General features: G+C 37.8%; 1 protein-coding gene across 2 annotated transcripts in view; it reads right to left on the bottom strand.

Annotated features, from left to right (window-relative positions):
• The window catches only part of dok4 (docking protein 4), a 67,598-nt gene that overhangs the window by 7,769 nt on the left and 39,174 nt on the right, over nucleotides 1-20,655 (bottom strand). For both annotated transcript variants that reach the window (XM_066647999.1, XM_066647998.1), the window contains 4 exons: nucleotides 6,078-6,185; nucleotides 3,326-3,440; nucleotides 2,412-2,531; nucleotides 1,155-1,344 (listed from right to left, as the gene is read on the bottom strand). In XM_066647999.1, coding sequence (XP_066504096.1) covers nucleotides 1,155-1,344; nucleotides 2,412-2,531; nucleotides 3,326-3,440; nucleotides 6,078-6,185 — 533 coding nt within the window. The remainder of the gene's footprint in view (nucleotides 1-1,154; nucleotides 1,345-2,411; nucleotides 2,532-3,325; nucleotides 3,441-6,077; nucleotides 6,186-20,655) is intronic.

Raw genomic sequence — 20,655 nt, 5'->3', positions numbered from 1 at the left:
GGGAAGAACTGAAATCTTTTAGATACATTTGTAAAAAGAGGACAAATTTAAACTACTTTTATTGGGGCTGCAATACAGAAAAAATGCAATGGACGATCGAAATGAAAACCATCAATCACATATAAACAAGCATCATTCAGTCAAAATCAACTTGATACAGCAGGAAATAACAAAGGAAGATACAAGGCAACATATCTATGGTAGATCTGTTTATGGGCCCCACATCTTCAGGGCTGAATCACCAGAAGAAACAATTATAGCCAGTCAGCCAAGAATTATTGTTTTTTTCTGTTTATTTTTTCCTGCCATAACACACAGAGATTTAAAAAACACAGCCAATACAGGATGATACACACAAACCCTTCTGTTTTGATCATATACAGAGAGTGTGTGGCAACAGGATTCAGAGGCATAATAACACAAAATTGTGTTTCAACTTTATTTCTGTCTGTTAGTTATACAGATATGTTTAGTGAGGAATTATGATTGGCTGGTGGATCTATAGAGGATGACTAATCATGAACGTTGTGGCTTCAAACAACAATTTCATCTGCTACCACTTATTGATAGTTGCACCTCAGTTAGCATCAGAATATTGTTTTGTATACCCCCAGGATAAGAATCCCAGTTCTATCTGAATGAACAGGGTAGGAAATCATTTAAACAATAGGACAAATAGAAAAATACCAGCCATTTAAAACCCTGTAATTGATTACATTCACAATCAGAAACTCACTGTTCTGCAGCATGTAACCTAGTGTCACAATGGAAGGTTTGTAATTAACAATATAAGAATGCCAACTGAAAATGCAGGTGAAATGCTGCTGCTCAACTCACGCCTGATATAAATCCCAAATGACCCTCTATTCTGTATGCAGAGCAATTCATGTGCCTCTCATTGTTAGGCGTTGTTGTAATCTGAGGGCACACGGGTGTTTGGTTGCTTCTGATTGGTCTATCTCATCTACAGGCATGTCAAAAGTTGTGTATTACTGGGTTAAATATTTTAAAATTGAAATAGTTTAAGACAATATTGTTGATCAGGTAGGCATTTATAAAAAAATGCAGCCTTTGAGATTTGAATATTTCACTCAGGCTTATTTTGACTGGAATATAAAACTCATTCAATCCTAGCCCCACTCGTGGATTCTTACCTGCCAGCCTCAAAAGTAAAGCGAGTGGCATCCCGGCCATAGCGGCGCAACGAGCAGAGGGGCCAGGTGACAAGCTTGGTGCGCGGGTTATGGATGTCCCACAGGTAGATGTTCTCATGGGTGATCTGCATCATGCACTCTCCGTAGATGTCCAGATTGGGACAGGGTAGCAGGAACACATTAAATCTCTCTGGAAGTGCCAACATCAAAGAGACATGAAGTGTTAAATGTCTATGCTGACTGGATACCACAGCAGCCATGTCTGCAGCATTCCTAGGTGATTTTGTTTCACTCATACAAGACGCTCACTCTGAATAAGAAGAAACCTATAAACTCAAAGCCACACTGCGATGTCATTCAAATTTATTTTGTGCTTAAGTTAAATTACATTACAGAATATATAGTATTCTTAAAAATATTATTGCACACTATGTGTCGAATGTTATATTGTAACAGGTGTGGTGCTATTCCCTAAGGTGATGAATCTAACAATTCCAAGATCTCTAGAGTGTTCTAAAGAAATGTTAAGATTGTTAGACATTTGAGAAAATTATCTATTATTTTCCAGTATATATTTTCAGTATAAAGCTGATTTTGTATTTAAGGGAATTTCAAATTCTCATGTATTCAGCGCATCAAGCCAGAGCTTCTTTTTTTAGCCATATACGTGATGCCAATATGTAAATACATTTGTTTACATTGGTCTGAACACCAACTAGACCCTTCACATATGAATTCCAGAGAAACTCAAGAAAAACTCCAGAGTATTGGTCCAGAGATGTCCCGGAGTACTCCTTTCAGACATGTAGCGTACAGCGGGAGATTTTCTCTGTCAGGAGTGTTCTTGGGACATGTGACACCTGTTTTAGGTATGTGGTAGTATCTGTGCAGCACATGCAGGAAATACTCCTAAACATTAAGGGCTTGGACTTTACTGAAAGATTTTACTAGGGCGCTAGAAAGATAAAGTCTGTGTCCGGGAAGTTCGCATTCCCACATACACCTTTTCCTGGTAAGCTCCAAAAAATTTTCTGGATAACCGTGCATATGTTAAAGGGCTTCAGATCTGCAATCTGCAATCATAACTTTTTATGACTTTACAGAATGACTGAATCTCGCATACATAAATGTACCATATATTAATGACTAAAATAATTATTTATTAATTGGGTAGTCCTACTTTTTCCAATTTTACAACAATTTACACATTTAAGCTTTAAAGAGTCTATTTATTTAAGCTTTAAGTTCTGAGCCTACCTGTGTGCTCACACTGAACACCAGCAGCCAGAAGGTCAGGTTCCCCAAGACTGATGTCATTCAACCGGGTGCCTAGGCACTCAATTGACAGGGTTTTAAACCACTCCTCAGCTTCCAGCTCTAGTGGACAGAAAGCAAACACCATCACATACACACACAGTCATATTTACTGTTGACATTATACAATGTGTACAATATATGTTCAAAAGATACACATAAAAAAATCTATACTAAACTACACCTATTGTAGAAATAATTGTTCAATTACACACACACAGCTTGTCCATTAAAAAGCAATAAAACATATAAATAAAATCAATCAAGCATTGGTTAAAGGGGTATAAAGCACTGTATCAGGCGGTGAAGCTGGGAAATGTATTATAAGGATTGACCGAGCACCTTCCAATGCCTTTGAAATAAGTTTGAGTGGTGTTTATAATCCAGAACTAATCCGTCAATATCAGTAGCAGACGTTAGTAATGCTCTAGTGGCTGAAGTCCATTAAAGTCTCACAGCAATGTTCCAACATCTAGTGAAAAACCTTCCCAGAAAAGTACAAGCTCCTACTGCATCAAAGAAGCACAATATTAATTCTATTTAAGTTCAAATAAAGGCTGGATGGGTCTCCACAAACCTTTGGGTTATAGTGTATTTCTAATGTGTACCTCATAGCTCTGATTTGCAAATTTGTGATATTTATGTACGTTTACTCAATATGCAATAATGTAGGTCAAAATTTACAAGGTTACATGCAAAAGCCAGTCATGACATCTGCAATTAACCTACATAAATATCACCAGGACTTATAACTTGCAGTTTCAGGGCTGAAATGCAGTCTAATGCAGATTTTGTGACAACTGGGGTTTAGTTGTGTTAACAAGGGCTGGGAAAAACGGGAAACAATGGAGTGTAACCTGAATCACAGGTGAAAGTCCGAGACGTGTCATCAGTGAAAACAATGGCCACAGCTTGGCGTTTGGTGTCACGTGGGAGTCTTGTCACATTTTTCACATTACTGATCTCTGTCACCTGTGGACATACAGAGCAGGAAACCAATGTTTAATTATTTTCATGTTGGGCAAAATGCATAAAAGTTAATACCTTCATGTCTGTTCACACTGCAATATGAATTCGATTTGTTTCTTAGTGTCCATAATGCAAGTTTGAAGTGAACAAATTGGATTTGTGTGGTTAGACTGCAGTAACAACTTAGATGTACATTTTTGGCTGAGGGTGGGAAAGCATTAAGCTCTACTCACAAATGGGGGTGAAATGCATGACATACAATTTCATGCATGTTCAGAAATCAGGGTGCAGATCCACAAAGGTCTCTTAAGAAAGAAATTCTTTTTAAATTTGTTTTTTTCTTAACTTACGGTAAGATTAATATAAACGATTATTGTTCAAAACATCTTCTTAAGAATAGTCTCCTTAACTTACATTCTAAGAAACAATTGTATACTAGTATTCTTTAAACACATATGTTTTTAACTATCTTCTTAACCTTACAAAAGGTTAAGACACTTGTCTTAGGTTTGAATTCATGTAAGACTCTAAAATGATCAATTTAAATAGCTGAGTTACCATCAATAATGTCTAATTTAACATGATTAAATGTGGACATAGTAAAAAATATTGCCAAATAATGGCAAACTGTTTTTTTTTTTTCCTGTTGCCACTTTCCTCCATTTTCACTTCAAGTTCTTGTTTACTTAAATTTTTGAACCTAGCATGATCCTTCTTTTGTTCATTTTGTTCAGCTGCACAGATTTAACTGATTAATGGTAATAATGGTCAATTCTCTTTTAAACATGCGTCTTACTGCATTTATAAACTGTAAAATGCAGAATGAAACGCCTCACAAAATATTGCCTACAGAAGAATAAAACAATGAAGAGAAAAATCTTAAGAAATTAATTAATTAAAGACTTCCTTCAGACAATATTTGAGAACGTCTTAATATTTTTTGGAGAAATGCATTCAAGTATTCTTTTGAACTACTTGGAGTTTATCTTAAGATCCTTCTTAATATATTTCTAAGGAAAGCTTTTGTGAATTCAGCCCCAGATATAAGTTGGATTTGGAACCACCTGAATCCGATTAGGAAAAGGCAGATTTTGTGTGGATTTTTGCCTTTCAGTCTGAAGAAATGTTCTGCTCAAATCTGGAAATGCTGGAAATTTGTATTTGGGCTGCCCATGTGAACAAGACCTAAGGGACTCGTTGTCTCCTCATAAAAAGCATTAACAGAGCAATCTAGAAAGACTATGGTAGAGGCTGCGAGTGCGTGTTTTGAGAAAGAATGTGTTATCGGCAGGTGGGACTAGTTATATTCCTTCAACCGTTTTAATTGATCTCTGTAAGACTGTCCATGCATAGGTGGTTGAGTGTGTGTGTGTGTGTGTGTGTGTGTCTCAGCAGCCGATGTGAAAGTGGGTATGGTCTCCTGCCTAGAGTATTGATTGCCCCAAAAAACAGAGCCTCAGATATAGTGGATAGATTCAAGGAGCAGACACATCTATACATACACATGTACAGACACACACAGCTGTGGTAATTTGATTTTCAGACTTTATTCAGAGATTTCTTTACTGTCGTTTTGAAATCATATGGGATTTTTACACTATTATACTTGTCAATATTTATACATCCTGTTGTATTACACATGTTCTCTAGTTAATAAACTTTTGTGCATTTTAATGCAACATTATTTTGCAATAAAAACACATTTATATTATATATTTTCATCTATGAAAAGCCCCCAGTGAGCTGACCTGTAAAGATGGGAGTGAATAATTAGTTACTGCTAACTTCAGTTACTACACTGAAACCATCATGATGTTTCTTCATACGTGGCCTTTATCAGATGAAAGAAACAAGGTTCAAGGCTTGCTCTTTATCTTAAATAAGGACCCACACAGATAACAAATATCAAAAATGAACACCGGTAACGATGCCTTGTAAGCACATGGTCACAACAAACAATTGGTGGAATGCTGAGAATGAGACCCACACCCACAGTTGTTAAAATGTCCAACAAATAGACATACTGAATCCGAGATTACTAAATCAGTTAAGATGATGATTTACTATCCTGCCAGTTCTGTATTGTCTGTCTGAGCATGTGTAATAAGGTTTTGTCACATTTGTTAGTTGCTGATGAATGTCACCTGTGTGGACTCTGTAAAAGGTGAAGAGCAATACCTTTTTCTATCATCTGATGATGGTCATGTAGGCTGAAACATTATGAAATATTAATGTAATAAGCTAAAAGAGAACTTTTTTGACATTTTTTATTTTGTGCTTTTAAGGCAGCACCTCAAGCTTGGTACGAGCGCCTTAAACTAAATTTACTAAATTTGGAATTTACTTCACCAATCATTTAAAAGAGTGGTAGCTAACATCACAGAGCAGGGTTCAATTCCCAGCTTAGCAGAATCATCACATTATACCAATATGAGTCCATGGACAAGACTCCTAAGACTTCATTTGCTCACACCTGTAACTTGAATACAAATTGTAATTGACTCTGGATTTGAGTGGCTGCTAAATGCCTTAACTATAAACGTAATTTATAATTCTACATGTTTTATTATGGCTTCAAATGTTCTCAATCTTTTCACAGGTACTAAAGTTGAGATGTGAGTTCTTGTGCAAATTATGTACCTTTGGACAGGCTCTAATGTAGGCTGATTTTTCATCAGGGTACTTCTCCAGACGACGAGGGCCTTTACTGGAGGATTTCTTAAACACCAGCCAGCAGCGCCGATAGATCTGAAATGCACACATCAGCACACATGCGCACGCACACACACACAGGCATTTACTTGACAGAGTACTATATTCATCTTTACCCATCAGTGTGAGTAAACAAAATACAGTGTTTACATTGATTGTAACTTAATTACCATCACTTGGTGTAATTAATTAGAACGTTGTATACAATGTATCAACTTTATTTTCTATAAATGTATTCACAAATGATAAACTCTATAAATGCTAAATTAATTCAAATAAATACATTTTGGAGTAACAAATTAATATTTTTTGAAATACTGACTACACAGTTGAGCAAAAACTTTCTTTTGCAATTTCTTATCTGACAGTTCACTATACTTTGAAGGCTAATACACAAAAGGAACAAACTTACTTTCTGTCACACACACCTTCTGCCCAATATCTAATTATTAAATCTCATGTTTTATATATCGATGAAACTGATGCATGAATTTATCTGGAATATCTTGAAAAAGGATTTTATAAATAAAGATTCATTCATTCATTGTTTGTAACTGCTTATCCAGTTCAGGGTGACGATGGGTCCGAAGCCTACCCGGAATCACTGGGTGCAAGGCAGGTACACACAATGGAGGGGGCGCCAGTCCTTTGCAAAGTGACACACACACTCACACCTATGGACACATTTGAGTCACTAATCCTGTGTGACAGTGACACTACCTGCTGTGCCGCCCCATAAATAAAGATAAGTATAAATAAAGATGAATAAATATAAAATAAATGAAAAAAAGTTCACTAAGCTGTTAGTTCCAATGAGTTCAATACTTAGCAAGTGTTTCTCTTAAATAATCTAATTAAAAAGCGGACTATAGTATGAAAATCTAAGAAAAATAAACAATAAAAACAAAACAAGGAGTAATAGTTCAGAAAACTGTTACAGAGCTCTATTCCTGAATGGAACCACTACAACTGAACCTTGGTATACAGGTCTTTACTCACTTAAAAATATTTAATAACTTTATATTCATCAGATTACATATGAATTCAATATTTCCAGTCATATATTTCCTATTTCAAATGTTTATGCTTTTAAAAAATAAATTGTAAAGTAAAATGTACTGTCATTCAGTATTCAAACAGTGCCACAGGTTACCGACTGCACTGAAACCTGGCCATGACTTGGCCTGACTTGGAAAACATGCATCATTTTATTGTTCAACCTGATGCTTTTGGTCTTGTGAAATATCTCCCTGTAAACTGAACCATTCAGACATCTTTCAGTTTTAACAAGATGCCAGTTCCCACTGAGGAAAAACATTTCCACACCATGACACTACCACCCCCATACTTCACTGTTGGGATGGTGCTGGCTGAGGAATGGGCATAGTTAGGCTTGCACCACTTGTAGTATTTTAATTTCTGGCCAAAAGCTGGTCCCATCTGACTACAAAACCTCAACACACAATTTCACTGTGGCACTCTGAAATGGCTTTCTTCTAGCTTCCCTCACATACAGGCCAGTTGTTTGCAGAAATTTCAACATTGTTGACATTGTCTCAACCACTGAACTCTGTAGACTGTTTGGCTTTTTGTGGCTTACCTCACAAGTCTCCTTCCTGCTCCAATGATATATTATGGTATGATTCAGCTTCCATTTCCTCACAATTACTCCAACATTTCATATGGGAATATCCAAAAAGCTGAATATTACTTTGAAGCCTTTTTCCTCGTGCTTGTATACAACATCTGTATAACTTTTCCATTTCTAATTTGCAATTACTTTCTACATTTTTCCTTTAGAATCACAGTTTTACTAATGATATTTAAATCAATAGTCTCTTGTATGAAGAAAAGGTGAACATTTTAATTAACTCATAGATAGAACCAATTATAAGCCAACTGAGTCCTTGTTAGAGCCTTGGTTTATTCTGTGTAAACTTGGAACTTCCAAGGATACTATCATATACAATTGGGGTCAGTTTTCATTTATTTATTAATAAATTAGTATATATAGGCAGTATTCGCTTATTTCAAAATAGAACACCGCATGCGGTATAACAGGGCGGAGGCAGCGGTGGCAGTAGTGGAGGATGTGGGGTATGGGTGATGACAGACAGTTCAGATCAGCGCTATCCAGTTGGGCTTAGATAAACAAGCTAATAGGTTAAAACACCACAGCACAAACGGTGTTCCAGCTAACTAAGGCTCAAACAACACACACAGAGGATAAAACCTCATATCTTTGAGCATGTGTGAGTGTTTTGTTTGTTTTCAGCTTTGCTTCCATTGAATAATTTATACTAATAATATTACGAATAATTAACTAATTTGCTAAACTCACAGCTACCATGGGCTACTGGACTTGTGCTCCCCCCTCCCACACATTTTCAGAGTGGGACACCACCAGTCAGAGAGCTCCCTCCCTGTGCCCTGTGCACGTGATTTTTTCATTTACTAACAAAACAGACACACAACAGAAATCTGACCCAGCACACACATCATGATTTTCAAACAGCCCTCATTTTGAGACACCATTGACATTTTTAAATACTGTTGTCTACATTATTACTGTTATACAGCCCAGCCCTACTGTATATACACTCAGACATGCAAATAATTCCATGCTCTCAGAAATGAGGGAAACCTGATTATCATTGTTTAAAAAATAGAAGCGAATATAGGGGAATACATCCTCTTTGGTGAAAACAATCAGTCGTTGGAAATGCATAGCTGGTAACATCATTGGCGGGGGTTCTATTCCCTGCTCAGGTAAGCACACTGCATCACAATAATAAGTGTCCTTGGTCAAAACTCCTAAAAGTAAATTCCTCTGCATTAAAACTGTAAATATCTATGCATAATCTCATCCACCAAATGCTGTTAATGTAAATTAGAGTTGTAGTGCAAAGCTACCCTCAGTAATCCAGAGCAAGAAGCAGCTGAAAAGATAAGCTGAATCATCACTAACTAATCGCCACTGCTCCTCAAGTTAATGACATTTGAGCCCCTCAGCACCAGGCCTCTCTCTGTCTTGGATTAAAAAAAGCCCCCTCTGTCTCTGCCTCTGATGTCCATCAACAACCAAATTTAGGGTTACCACGGAAACCGCATACTGACGGAGCACCTGCTTGGTAAACTGGCCCCACCTGAGACCAAAAATTCTGTCACACACATACACCCACAAATTTGTATTCATGACTTTGTGGGTTATTTCTATTGCCATTTTTGAGATTTGACCTTTGTTAGAGGGGAACCTTCAAGCTGGTAGTAAAAAGTGAGCTTTGAAAATGTAGGGAGCTGTAAAAAATTATTAAATGATGAGCACAGCTGTAAATGATTCCATAAAAATTTAAAAAGCTTCACAGCACTGAGAAGAATATATTAATAGTATACAAAAGGCTATGCATTTGAATGGCACTTACCAAATCTTCTTTATCAAATATATATTTTAATCCTTTTATGGGGCAAGTCTATCCAAAAGAATAAAACATTGTTAAATAACCATTGGTTTACATTTTGGAGTTTATTTTATACAATTCTATTCTTGATATACCTGCAAAATACTGCAAGAATCAAACAACACAGCAGTCTCCTTACCGTGTTAATACAACACTGAAACGGCGTGTTTCAGTGAGTGTTTCTTTAAATGACAATGTGCCACATTTATAACATAAAAAAAATCACTGGAGAAAATTACCTACTGTTCCTTTAAGAAGATACATAGTGAAATAACAGTTTTAAACTTGGTATTCCCTATAAAGGGCTGAATAACACACACACACACACACACAGGTGATTATTTTATTGCTGGGCTTCACAGTTCTTTCTAAGCATCACACTGCTCCGTTTCCACTCAAACACCTGGATGTTATTACCCTTTGAGAGCCATTCTCTTTATGAAATATATGACAATGTAGGAGTTCAAACAAGTTCATGAAATAGTAATTTCTGCTGATAAAGAAAATGAATAAAATACTCAACTAAACATCCATCTGTGACATATGTTTTTACAGTAATTTAATACCATAATAACCACTCATGCACATGGGGTAACAGAAGGAGACAGAGAGAGAGAGAGAGTAAAAGAGAGAGAGAGAGAGAGAGAGAGAGAGAGAGAGAGAGAAGAGTTGGGAGAGTGAGGAAGATTGAGGAAGGAAGCAGGATAGAAAGAGCAGAATACAGAGGAGTAGAGGGAGGGAGAGAAGAGAGAAAATGAGAGAGAGAATGTGTGCGAGAGAGGTAGAGCTAGACCCAGTCCCGGATGGCACAATTTTGAGTAAAAGGCCGCTGCTGAGTCTGCATCATTGTGGTCCTCACTGAAGGGCACACAGAGGACGCTAATGAGTGCCCCTTTGAGAAATTGAACATATTTCAGTTTCGCACTTCTTACAAAGGTGTGCTTCATGACCACAAGGCTGAAATGTGTCCCATGTCTCATTTTGCTGATTCAAGGAGTGCTCACTAGCACCCGCAATGCGTCCTTAAATTAGAACTGCAAAAATCTGGACTCAGATACAAAACTTTCCTGAGATACTAACAAGAGTCTGTCCAAATGGACAGTTTGAATTACAGGAGACTGACTAACAGGACCAAGGGAAAGCTATTCTGATGTGATTAAGAATTAATTTGTTAATTCACTTGGCATCGGTATGCTTGTAATCTGAATTGAGTCTTTGTGTGTCAGCAAATTAATTAATAATAAAAAAAACAGGTACATGCATCTGTAACAAAGTGGGAATTTTAAAGAGGGCCGCAGGGCTTAGGATGAATGGGAGAGAGAGAGAGAGAGAGAGTCACCAAAGAATATTCTGCTCTCTGCTGAGCAAAACAAATGCCAATCCAATCTGGCTGGGGAAGATACTGTGGAAGATTGTCTGAACTGGGTGTCCCTGTCCCAGTTTTGACCATAAGACAGCACCCACAGATCATCTAGAACCAGCCGTGTCAATGGACTAGGCACATGCCTCAGTAAAATGTTGCTGTGCCCCACTAAAATCACAACAGTAAAATGTCAATTTTATTGTGAATTGCTGAGCAGAATTAAAGAACTTCCCATGCAAATTCACTACAGAAACTACATTCCCCTTGATGTGTCAGCGCCTTTCCAAAATACTTGAGCAGCTAATGTTTTCAGTCAGAACCAGTTTTATTCTTTTTTGCATGGAGAAATGGACATTCACACAACACACAAGGTAATTATTGCTCATAGCGATATATTTGGTTATTAGCAGCTTCAGAAGGTTAGTAACGAATCTCTAACAAGTGTATGTCTGAGGTATATGGATGCAGTTCTGGCAAGTGCTGCAAAGCTACAGATTTTTAGTTAAAGTAGTGCACATAAACAGAATGCCTTAACTAGAGCAGTTAACTCCTCCCCTTTTACATACTGTTCATTATTAACACAGTTCATAATGCACAGAAGGTGGATTGGCAACTCAAGTTTCCATGTGTGTTGCCCTGTGAAGGACTGGCGCCCCCTCCAGGGTGTATTCCCGCCTTGCGCCCAATGATTCCAGGTAGGCTCTGGACCCACCGCGACCCTGAACTGGATAAGCGCTTACAGATAATGAATGAATGAAAAACGCACAGAAGTTTTTCTTTGCCGCTCTCACCTCAACTTGCACAATTGAGGCTAAGACCTGGAATTTTTTAGACCTGCTTTATGAAAACACCAGTTCAACTGAATTGAACTGAACTGAATATAAATGAGAGGGATAGGGGGAGAAAGATAGAGGGCAGAGACGAAAAGAAGCTGAAAACATACCAAGTGCGAAAGGGATAGTTGGAGGGAGAAAGAGAAACAGATGAACAGAAAGAATGTCTCAAAAAAGAAAGAGAAAGATTGTGTGTGTTTGTATACGACTATACACACACAGAGAGAGAGAGAGAGAGAGAGAGAGAGAGAGAGAGATCAAGTAAGAAACAAAGAGACCTCTTTCAATGATAAATTAAAGGATACAGTATTTGAAACCCTGAGGCTAAAACAAGCTTGAGGAACAAGAGTCAAACTTATTTAGCCGTTTTTTGACCAAATCTTTAAGAGTGGTAAAATAAGTGCATTCAGAACATCATTTGATCATCTTACCCAGCGTTAGCTTTTCACTCAAAAACACAGCTATCACCTACCTGAAAAATCAGGAAAAAACGATAGTATATCCACTTTATATTCATAACAGAACCCGTTATTTACTGCTAATGATAGAGGTGGGGAATTTGCCTCCTTTTCTGAATGTCGACTTAAAATATTAGACTTAACTAACCTTAATGGATGCAATGGTTGACTATGTTTACATCAAACACCTGCGTAAATAAATATTTAGTGGCAATTATGTCATTGCCACACACAAGTGTTTCTCCAAAGAAATGCCCACATTACAAAACGTATATGTGCATTTTTAGTCACTGTAATATGTACAATGAAATGTGTCTTTTGTATCTGTAGCAGTGGACACACACACGCGCACACACACAAACACACACACACACAAACACACACACACACACACACACACACACACACAGAGCGGTGGGCAGCCATCCCAGCGCCCAGGGAACAGCTGGGGGTTAAGTGATTTTCTCAAAGGCAATTCAGCTTTGTTTTGAGGGAGGAGACAGTGCTGGTCCTTACCTCTACCCTCCCCCAATATTCCTGCCATTTCGTGGTGATCAAAACTGGTGTACTTCTTGCCCCAAGCCTGCTTCAACAGAGCCACCTATGGTTTATCCACATACTCCTGTAGGGGCACTATCCAGTGCTTCTCGGCAATGGCACTGAGTACAACACAGATCTGATCTTCTCAGAACATATGTAAACGTGATCTTCTCAGAACGTATGTAAACATGTGCATGAGTACTACTGTATGTCCAGTGGTAATGTAATTTGGCTACATGCAAGTGGTTTTGCAAGGGTATGTTCACAGAACAGATGCACTGTGTCTCATAAAACTGAACTTGACTTTCATGTTATAAAAACTGTAAAACAAAAAAAGAAAGAAACAAACAAAATAACAAAACCCCTAAAAATGTAACTTGTAACTTGATTGTACAAATGAATTATTTCTCTAGTGGCATTGGCAAAATTATGGAAACCAAATCTAGAGAAAAATTCAGCAGACATACCCATTCAAAGTCAAGTTGCATTTGTGACAGGAATTTAAAAAAACCACAACCCTTATGTAGGTTAAATGTATAGAGTGGTATTTTATAGCAGTGAGGAGTGGAAACTTCAGGGAAGGCTGTTTACAGACCAGGTAGAAGATAGATTCCTTGTTTGCATATTTTGTCCCTGGAGGTTTGGCTAATCCCCTGTAAACAGGCTGTGTGTCACCAGAGAGAAAGGTGAAGATGTATGTGTGTGTGTGTGTTTATGTGAGTGAGAGAGACAGAGACGGTAGTTACAAACCTAAGCCGGATTGATCAGGAGTGCCTTGTTTTACAGTGTCTATCATTGCACTGTAAAAACATGACGTCTTGGAAAGTGTAATTATCTTCAGTTTAGATGATGTATCTAATACTAACTACTGTGAAATGGTTTTAGACATTGTCCTAGACGTTATTCACTCATGTTATGAAATTAAATGATCTGACTATAATTACAGAGCATTTTGTTCATTTTAAGACAATTAAAATCTGCTAATGTATAGAGAAGATATTACTTGAAAAATAATATATAGACAGGGTTTATAAAGACTTCTGCAGTGTGGTTTTGTGTGCTTATACTTGGTGATGTTTTTGTGATATTTAATATTAACCATTACTTTTATTAGTTTTCCTTGCCATTGTGACTTCTGACGTGCTCAACTAGGGGGGAATGTCTTTATTGCTGTTGATCTTCTTTGGCTTGACAGTAATTCAATCCAAATGAAAACTGTAATTCATTAAATCTAATTAAATTGATAATATTATTGAAATGACATATTTCCTCATCCAGTCTTGGATGCCTTTACAAGCTAGCCAGCTATTGTTAGTGATATGAATAATTATTTTAACATATAGCTATGATTTATCTTTTAAAAACAGCAAACCCTTTGGTAATTCTTGTAGATTTACCCAACTACTGCATCAAATATCATTTGAAAGTAGCAGGCATGTTTATTTGACATAAGATTGCCATTTAGAACATACTGACTTTTCAAGTAGGAATTCCCCATTGCCGTATTTATTTTTATTTTTTCCCGGTTGGACGACGGAAATTCTGAGTTACAAGCTTAATTTGAACACAGGCAAATTATGCTCTCTTAGAAATGATGCACGCAGTTGACCAGTGTCCTTTACAGGAGCAGTCAGACATTCATTCTATTTCATGTTATAAAACTGACACCTAATGGCCTGGAGGTGTCAGAAATTCTATACTAAACCTATCTTAAACATGTTAACTCCAATGTAGGGGACACACTCTGAGGAACATATGAGTTACACTGTAAATGTAATAAACATCCAATCTCATAAATATTGTTATCTACCTTTTTGGTGGTAGAAATGACTTTGCTCTTATTTTAAGACAATACAATATACATGATATGCTGAGAGAAATGTTTGGTCACTATAACAATATAATATCATTTTATAGCTAACGTCTATCTTCACAGCAGCTGAATGTTTAGTGCAACGATTAAGATGTACACAATTGTATACAGCCAATCATATGTTTGGACCATGTTAAATGTACTCTGTTAAAGTAATCCATTCCCCTGGGGACTGCTGTCAGGGCTGGGACAGCAGGTTCCTACAACAGTATTACAGTTCTACATAACAGCAGCAGATTCACACAGTGGTGACAAGGTTACAGAATGACAGAGCCAGCATGGATGAGGCTCCCAGTCAAACACCAGTAGCCAAGATTGTAAGATAATGAGTGACAACACTGCAGGTAATGGAGGAACAGAGTGGGTTATAGTGCTAAATATGAAAGAACAAGCAACCTTCAGTAGAAGAGAAGGAAGCGCCACGACACTGATATGCATAAAAAGCAAGCAGGAGTCAGTCTGCCTCTCAATCTGACTTCGTTTTGGCCCGTTTTCAGCTTTTTGAATGCTTGCTCCCTTGCTTCTCCCCTGAGGCTTCGCCTCAGTTTGGCATCTAGGAATTGTCTCAGAATAACAAGCCCATTAGAACAAGGTCCAGTCAGCTTTTATGCTGTCCCACAGCAAAATGACAGAAATCAATTAACGTCAGTCAAAATCAGATTTAAAAATGCTGAAATCCCCAGCTGCTTATGCTAAAGCCATGGGTGACAAATTGGGTTTTATCCACAATCTGAAACTTACAGGCATCTTGATCCTCAGATGCCACCAGCCTGAGCCCTGGCCACTGAACTGAGGAGAGCTGGTAAATGCCGCACAAAAGAGAATCTCTCTAATAAAGACTAGCTCACTTCTGGCTTGGGACTGATCAAAGTTGCTTTTTAATGGCTCAGGATACTCATGGAGATCCCTAGGAGAAACTGCATTAGACAAAAAAGGCACTGGAGGGATAATGGCAAGATGAAGATTTAACTCACCTTGGCAAATCTAATCAGTGTGTGAGACTAGGCTGAGATCTCTACTAAAACTCAAAAATGCTTAGAGGGGGGATGCTAACTGCCCAGATTTGTTATGTTGCCTGCATTGGCTGGTATCATGCTGAGTGATGGGGAGTGAAAAGGACATCAACACTGCACCACTTAGGTGCACCCAATCTCATCTAGAACAAACTACAACAATATTAATATAATGTGCTTTGTTGTTTCCTATGGGATCAATAGAATATACAAATCTTTTGTCTTCATCCTGATGAATCCTCATCTGCTTTTCCTTTGGTCTCCTTCCTAATTGTGTGCCTGCTGTCGCTCTGCTTATGGAACTCAATGCAGGGAGGAAGGCGGCGATGGAGGAGCAATTAGGGCTGCTGCGGAGTCCAGCGTTTCGGGGGTCCTCAGTGCGAGAACAGAATGCTAAGCAGAGCTCTGATTAGACTGATTGGGGCTCTTTGTCTCTAAGTGAGCTGGGGGGGATTCAGGGGGTTGCGAGGATGGTTTGAGGGAGGGAGAGATGGAGGGAGAGACTGAGTGATAGAGAAGCATACAGGGTGGTTAATTAGCTCCTTCAGGGTCCTGTGGGTAGCTGGGTGAGTGAGGTGAAAGGGAGAAAGGGGAGGATGCTTGGGGGGTGGAGATGGGTCAGTGGTCTGGAACGCTAGAAATGGAGTGCGTGTGCGCGCATTTGCGTGTGTGTGTGTGTGAAGACATGCACAGCTGCTTGATGGCAGTGTGTCTGCGGGGCATGAGGAGCAGGTGACAAAATCTACAGTGGAAGAGATGAGCCAGACTACAGTACTGGGTATAATTAAAGATGGGATAAAGGCCTGGAATTATGAGCAATATGAAAATATGAAAAATAATTTCTTATAAAAACTGGGACTAAATAAATCTGTAAATATATATTTTCATTATTTTTATGCAATCAGTGATTTTCTCCAAAAGGTCCATCTTTATTTGCTTCATTTTCCAACAAGACAAATATTAAAATGTCCTTAAAAAATGTATTAACTTCTCCAACACTTGGGGGAGGGGGGTTCATTTATTCAATGAATATATATATATATATATATATATATATATATATATATATATATATATATATATATATATATTTCATATATCAGCCAAGGGTATATTATTTCTTCTCTTGACATTGATGGGGACCTATGAATCTATGAATCACCGCCCGCTGCCAACCACAATTGCCTGTTTTCTTTTTTGTTTTTTGGTAGTATTCTTTTTTCTCAATGATAAACCAATAAATGACTCATACACCACATATGCTATTCTATGTGCTTTTAAATTATTCAAAATAAAAATTTATAAGTTAGTTCATTATTTATATAATTTTAAATTAATGTTAAACTAATGACTGACAAAGAAGTTGCCAGTTTGTTGTGCAGTTAATTTCCAAACCATGTTATTCATAGCTACAGATGATTGTAGCCTGCTGTATGCTGTGTGCCAAAACCTTGCATTTCCATTAACGTTATTATGATGGACCCATTTCATTAGCGAACTTGACTTTAAGTGACTTACAAGTTTCTTTGAAAAATAGCTAATTATGTCCACCTTTCTGCTGCCATCCTCACTCGCTTTTGCACCCGAGTCTTACACAGTGAGTCTCGCATCCTGGAAAGTTTTCCTTCTAGTTTTGGAGCTGCTAACAACCAAACGTAGCTACAGAGTCTCACGTGGCATAAGGGAAAGGCACAGCCAATCACACTGGCCATATGTATTACGGGGAGGTAGGACTCGAATAGACAACGTGATTTAATGTTTACTAGATATCATTTACTAAAATGAATTGAGTGAAATGATTACATTATATTGGCAAATTATTTTGAATTTTCTGAGAATAATTGATAAAATCCTGAAAATGGATAAGCAGTAACAGACACCGAATGAATGAATGAATGAATGAATGAATGAATGAGTGATTATTAAGTAAATGTTGTCTGGGAAAAATGATCTTACTCTATATCTACAGCAATCTCAAAATTTGGAATACTAGATATATCTAACAGATTTAAGATGTTTTCACTTGCCAGAAAATCAAACCTTATGTATACATAGCATGTTTAAATGTATTTTCTCCCCTTTCCTCTGAGGCAAGTTCAGTAGCCCACAGAGATGAGAGGTTTTGTCACAGCTCAGACAGAAATGCAAATGCTGCCATGTGCCGTGTGCCTCTGCCAAACAACAGAAAAAGCAGCAGTCGGGATGTAAATAGCATTAGCCCCACATAAGCAGGGATTTATGATATTGGGCTCGCATTACGAGCAAGAGCATAATATTAAACAGCCGAGGGAAATTGACTTATAATTAGGGAAGCCATTTGTTAAACAATGAGAGAGAGAGAGAGAGAGAGAGAGAGAGAGAGAACCAACTGATTCCAGTGTTATTCCATGCAGTAAGAGGAACAAGGTGAACGGAAGGCATTCATCTACACACAGGCATTATGTTGAGACGTAATTAAGACAAGACAAGAAATTATGACTGACAGGAAAAATGAAACAAAACGCATACACTACAGGGAAAATCAGGTTGTATTGCTCAAATGTTTCTACGTAAGGGCTCAGGAGAAAATTGTCTCCTAAAATTCCATAGGAGGAATGGCAAGAGACCAAAATGAGACACATGAGTGATAAAAGAAGGTCAAGAGTTAAAGGCATCTCAGCAAAATTCCTTGGCTTTTTTCTCAGGAGAAATATCTGAACACAAGGAGATTTTAGCTTAGGTCTCAAGCATCTTTCCATCTGACTCTAGTGTTGTCCAGGAGAACCTGCAAAAATATTTAGCAGAGCTCATTTATTTCTCTTTGCTGGGGTTGTTCCTTAAAAATTTGTTTCTTAGAAATGTCTAGTATAGTATCCACTTTGAAAGTTACAAGTCACAAAAGCCAGTCTTTATGGTAAGACTGTAGTTGTATTGCTAGCATAGACATACTGGTTGTCATAGGAACGGCACAGGCAAGTATGCTGAGGGCGGGAAAGCAGAAGCTTCATCTCCAAATGATGATTGAAAAAAAGAAAAGTGGTCAAACTGAGTTGTATTCAGAAATCAGATTAGAGTTAGATTTGAAAACCATATAAATTTGGCTTGAATTGGTTTGGAAAACCAAAAATTTAAATGCATGTAAATTTACCATTCATGCTGCAGGCAATATATGCTGAATAAATCAGGTTTTATATGCCTAAAGAAGGCCACCCCCCTCCCCCCCAAAAAACAAACAAACAAATAAATAATAATAATAATAATAAACAAATAGAGTCATATGTTAGAGAATGAGTCAAAATGAGAGTGAAAGAAAGAATAGAAATAACATGCAAAATAAAAAAAAATGGATGGTGGAGAACTCTTAGATAATCTGCAGCTGTCCTCCCACAGGGCCATTGTATCCACAAACCTGCTGACCAACAGGACAGCACTGACCTTACGCATACACAGAGAGAGAGAGAGAGAGAGAGAGAGAGAGAGAGAGAGACAGACAGAGACAAAGAGAGAGATCTCTCGGCTCTATCAGCAGCTACTTGCTGACCTCAAAGTTGCTTGTAACTAGGCAGGTACCCCATATTTAACACACACACACACACACAACTTTGGGGTATCAAAATGTTCTGTTTAAGGAACACTACCCTTAACATTATATACGTTATTCAAAAATATGTTGTTTCATCACCATAATGGGTAAGTTAATGCCGTGTGTGTGTGTGTATATATATATATATAAAAGAGAGAGAGAGAGAGAGAGAGAGAGAGAGAGAGAGAGAGAGAGAGAGAGAGAGAACAAACACCACTTCCACATTTCCACAAGCTGCCCCTCTAACACTACCTAAAAGCTATCCCTCTAGCCCATGCTCTGCAGTGGGACATGATGAGCGTAGGCTCATATGCAGTTGCTCAGAGAGTGCCTCTGTTGCTCAGGATAAGAACATTTGCCAAATGTTATGAATGTAATGGTAAATGTCCCATATTTAATGCATTTCTGTGAGGATTGTTAAAACTGTGTGTGCACAACAGAGTGTCACTGACCACAATAGGTGCATGCCGAAGCAGCTGAAAGCACTCATTATAAGTTGTATCTAAACACCTTTGGATATAAGTTTAGAAACTTATGGAAGAAAATGCTGCATTTTTCAGTTTACATTCATGTGTAACCTAAATGGTTTAGCAGGTTTAGCATTAAGAGTAGATATTGTCCAAATGGACCTTTACTGTAAAGGATAACAAGAGAAGCATGTGAATAAAAAGAGGAATCCATCTAACAAGCAATATTTTTTTGGTGAAAGTGAGCATGCATTTTGAATAGTTTAATGTTTAACAGAATGTTAACACACGTCCACATGTTAACAAATTCTCCACAAGGGGCTCAGCACTTTTACATCAATACCACCTTATGTCCTTTGATTAATCATTTTGGAAACAAACTAACAAGAGGTAACTAACTTATTAATCAAATTATAATAAATAAATGCATCCAAAACTTAAAATGCAGATAATATTTAAAATCTAAGGCAATAACTTTTAACAAATAAACACAAAATGGCAGAAAACAGGTGGTTAAAATGCAGTAAACCTGCATGTGCCCGTGATCCAGCAGCTGGAGGCAGGTGGTGCAGAGCTGAAGGTTGACATTTGGGGCAGAGGTGGAATTATAAAGTGGTAATGAGGTCTTGGAGCTAAAAGTAAGGTTAAACGCATGTTTTGCAGACCATTTAACCTTCTGCTCCCCCTTTATCTGTTCACAAACCTCTCTATGGGGGAAACAGTTTTGTTTCCTGGGCACTGGAGCTCCTGCAGCTCTGTGGGTTTGTGCTCTCACTGCCCTTAAATCACTAGTGCTTGCGTGTGTGTGTATTGCTAAAGAAGGGTTAAATGCGGAAGCACAATTTTGTTGTTTTGCTGTAAAGGGACACAAAAAAGCATGTTGCACGTGTTTCACCTTTCCTAGTCAAACTGATTGCAGCAGCGGCCTAATGTTTATGG

The sequence above is a fragment of the Hoplias malabaricus genome, chromosome 16, assembly GCF_029633855.1.
Source record: "Hoplias malabaricus isolate fHopMal1 chromosome 16, fHopMal1.hap1, whole genome shotgun sequence".
NCBI classification, from domain to species: domain Eukaryota; kingdom Metazoa; phylum Chordata; class Actinopteri; order Characiformes; family Erythrinidae; genus Hoplias; species Hoplias malabaricus.
Note: the sequence above shows the minus strand (reverse complement) of the source record. Positions and strands in the feature narration are given on the sequence as shown.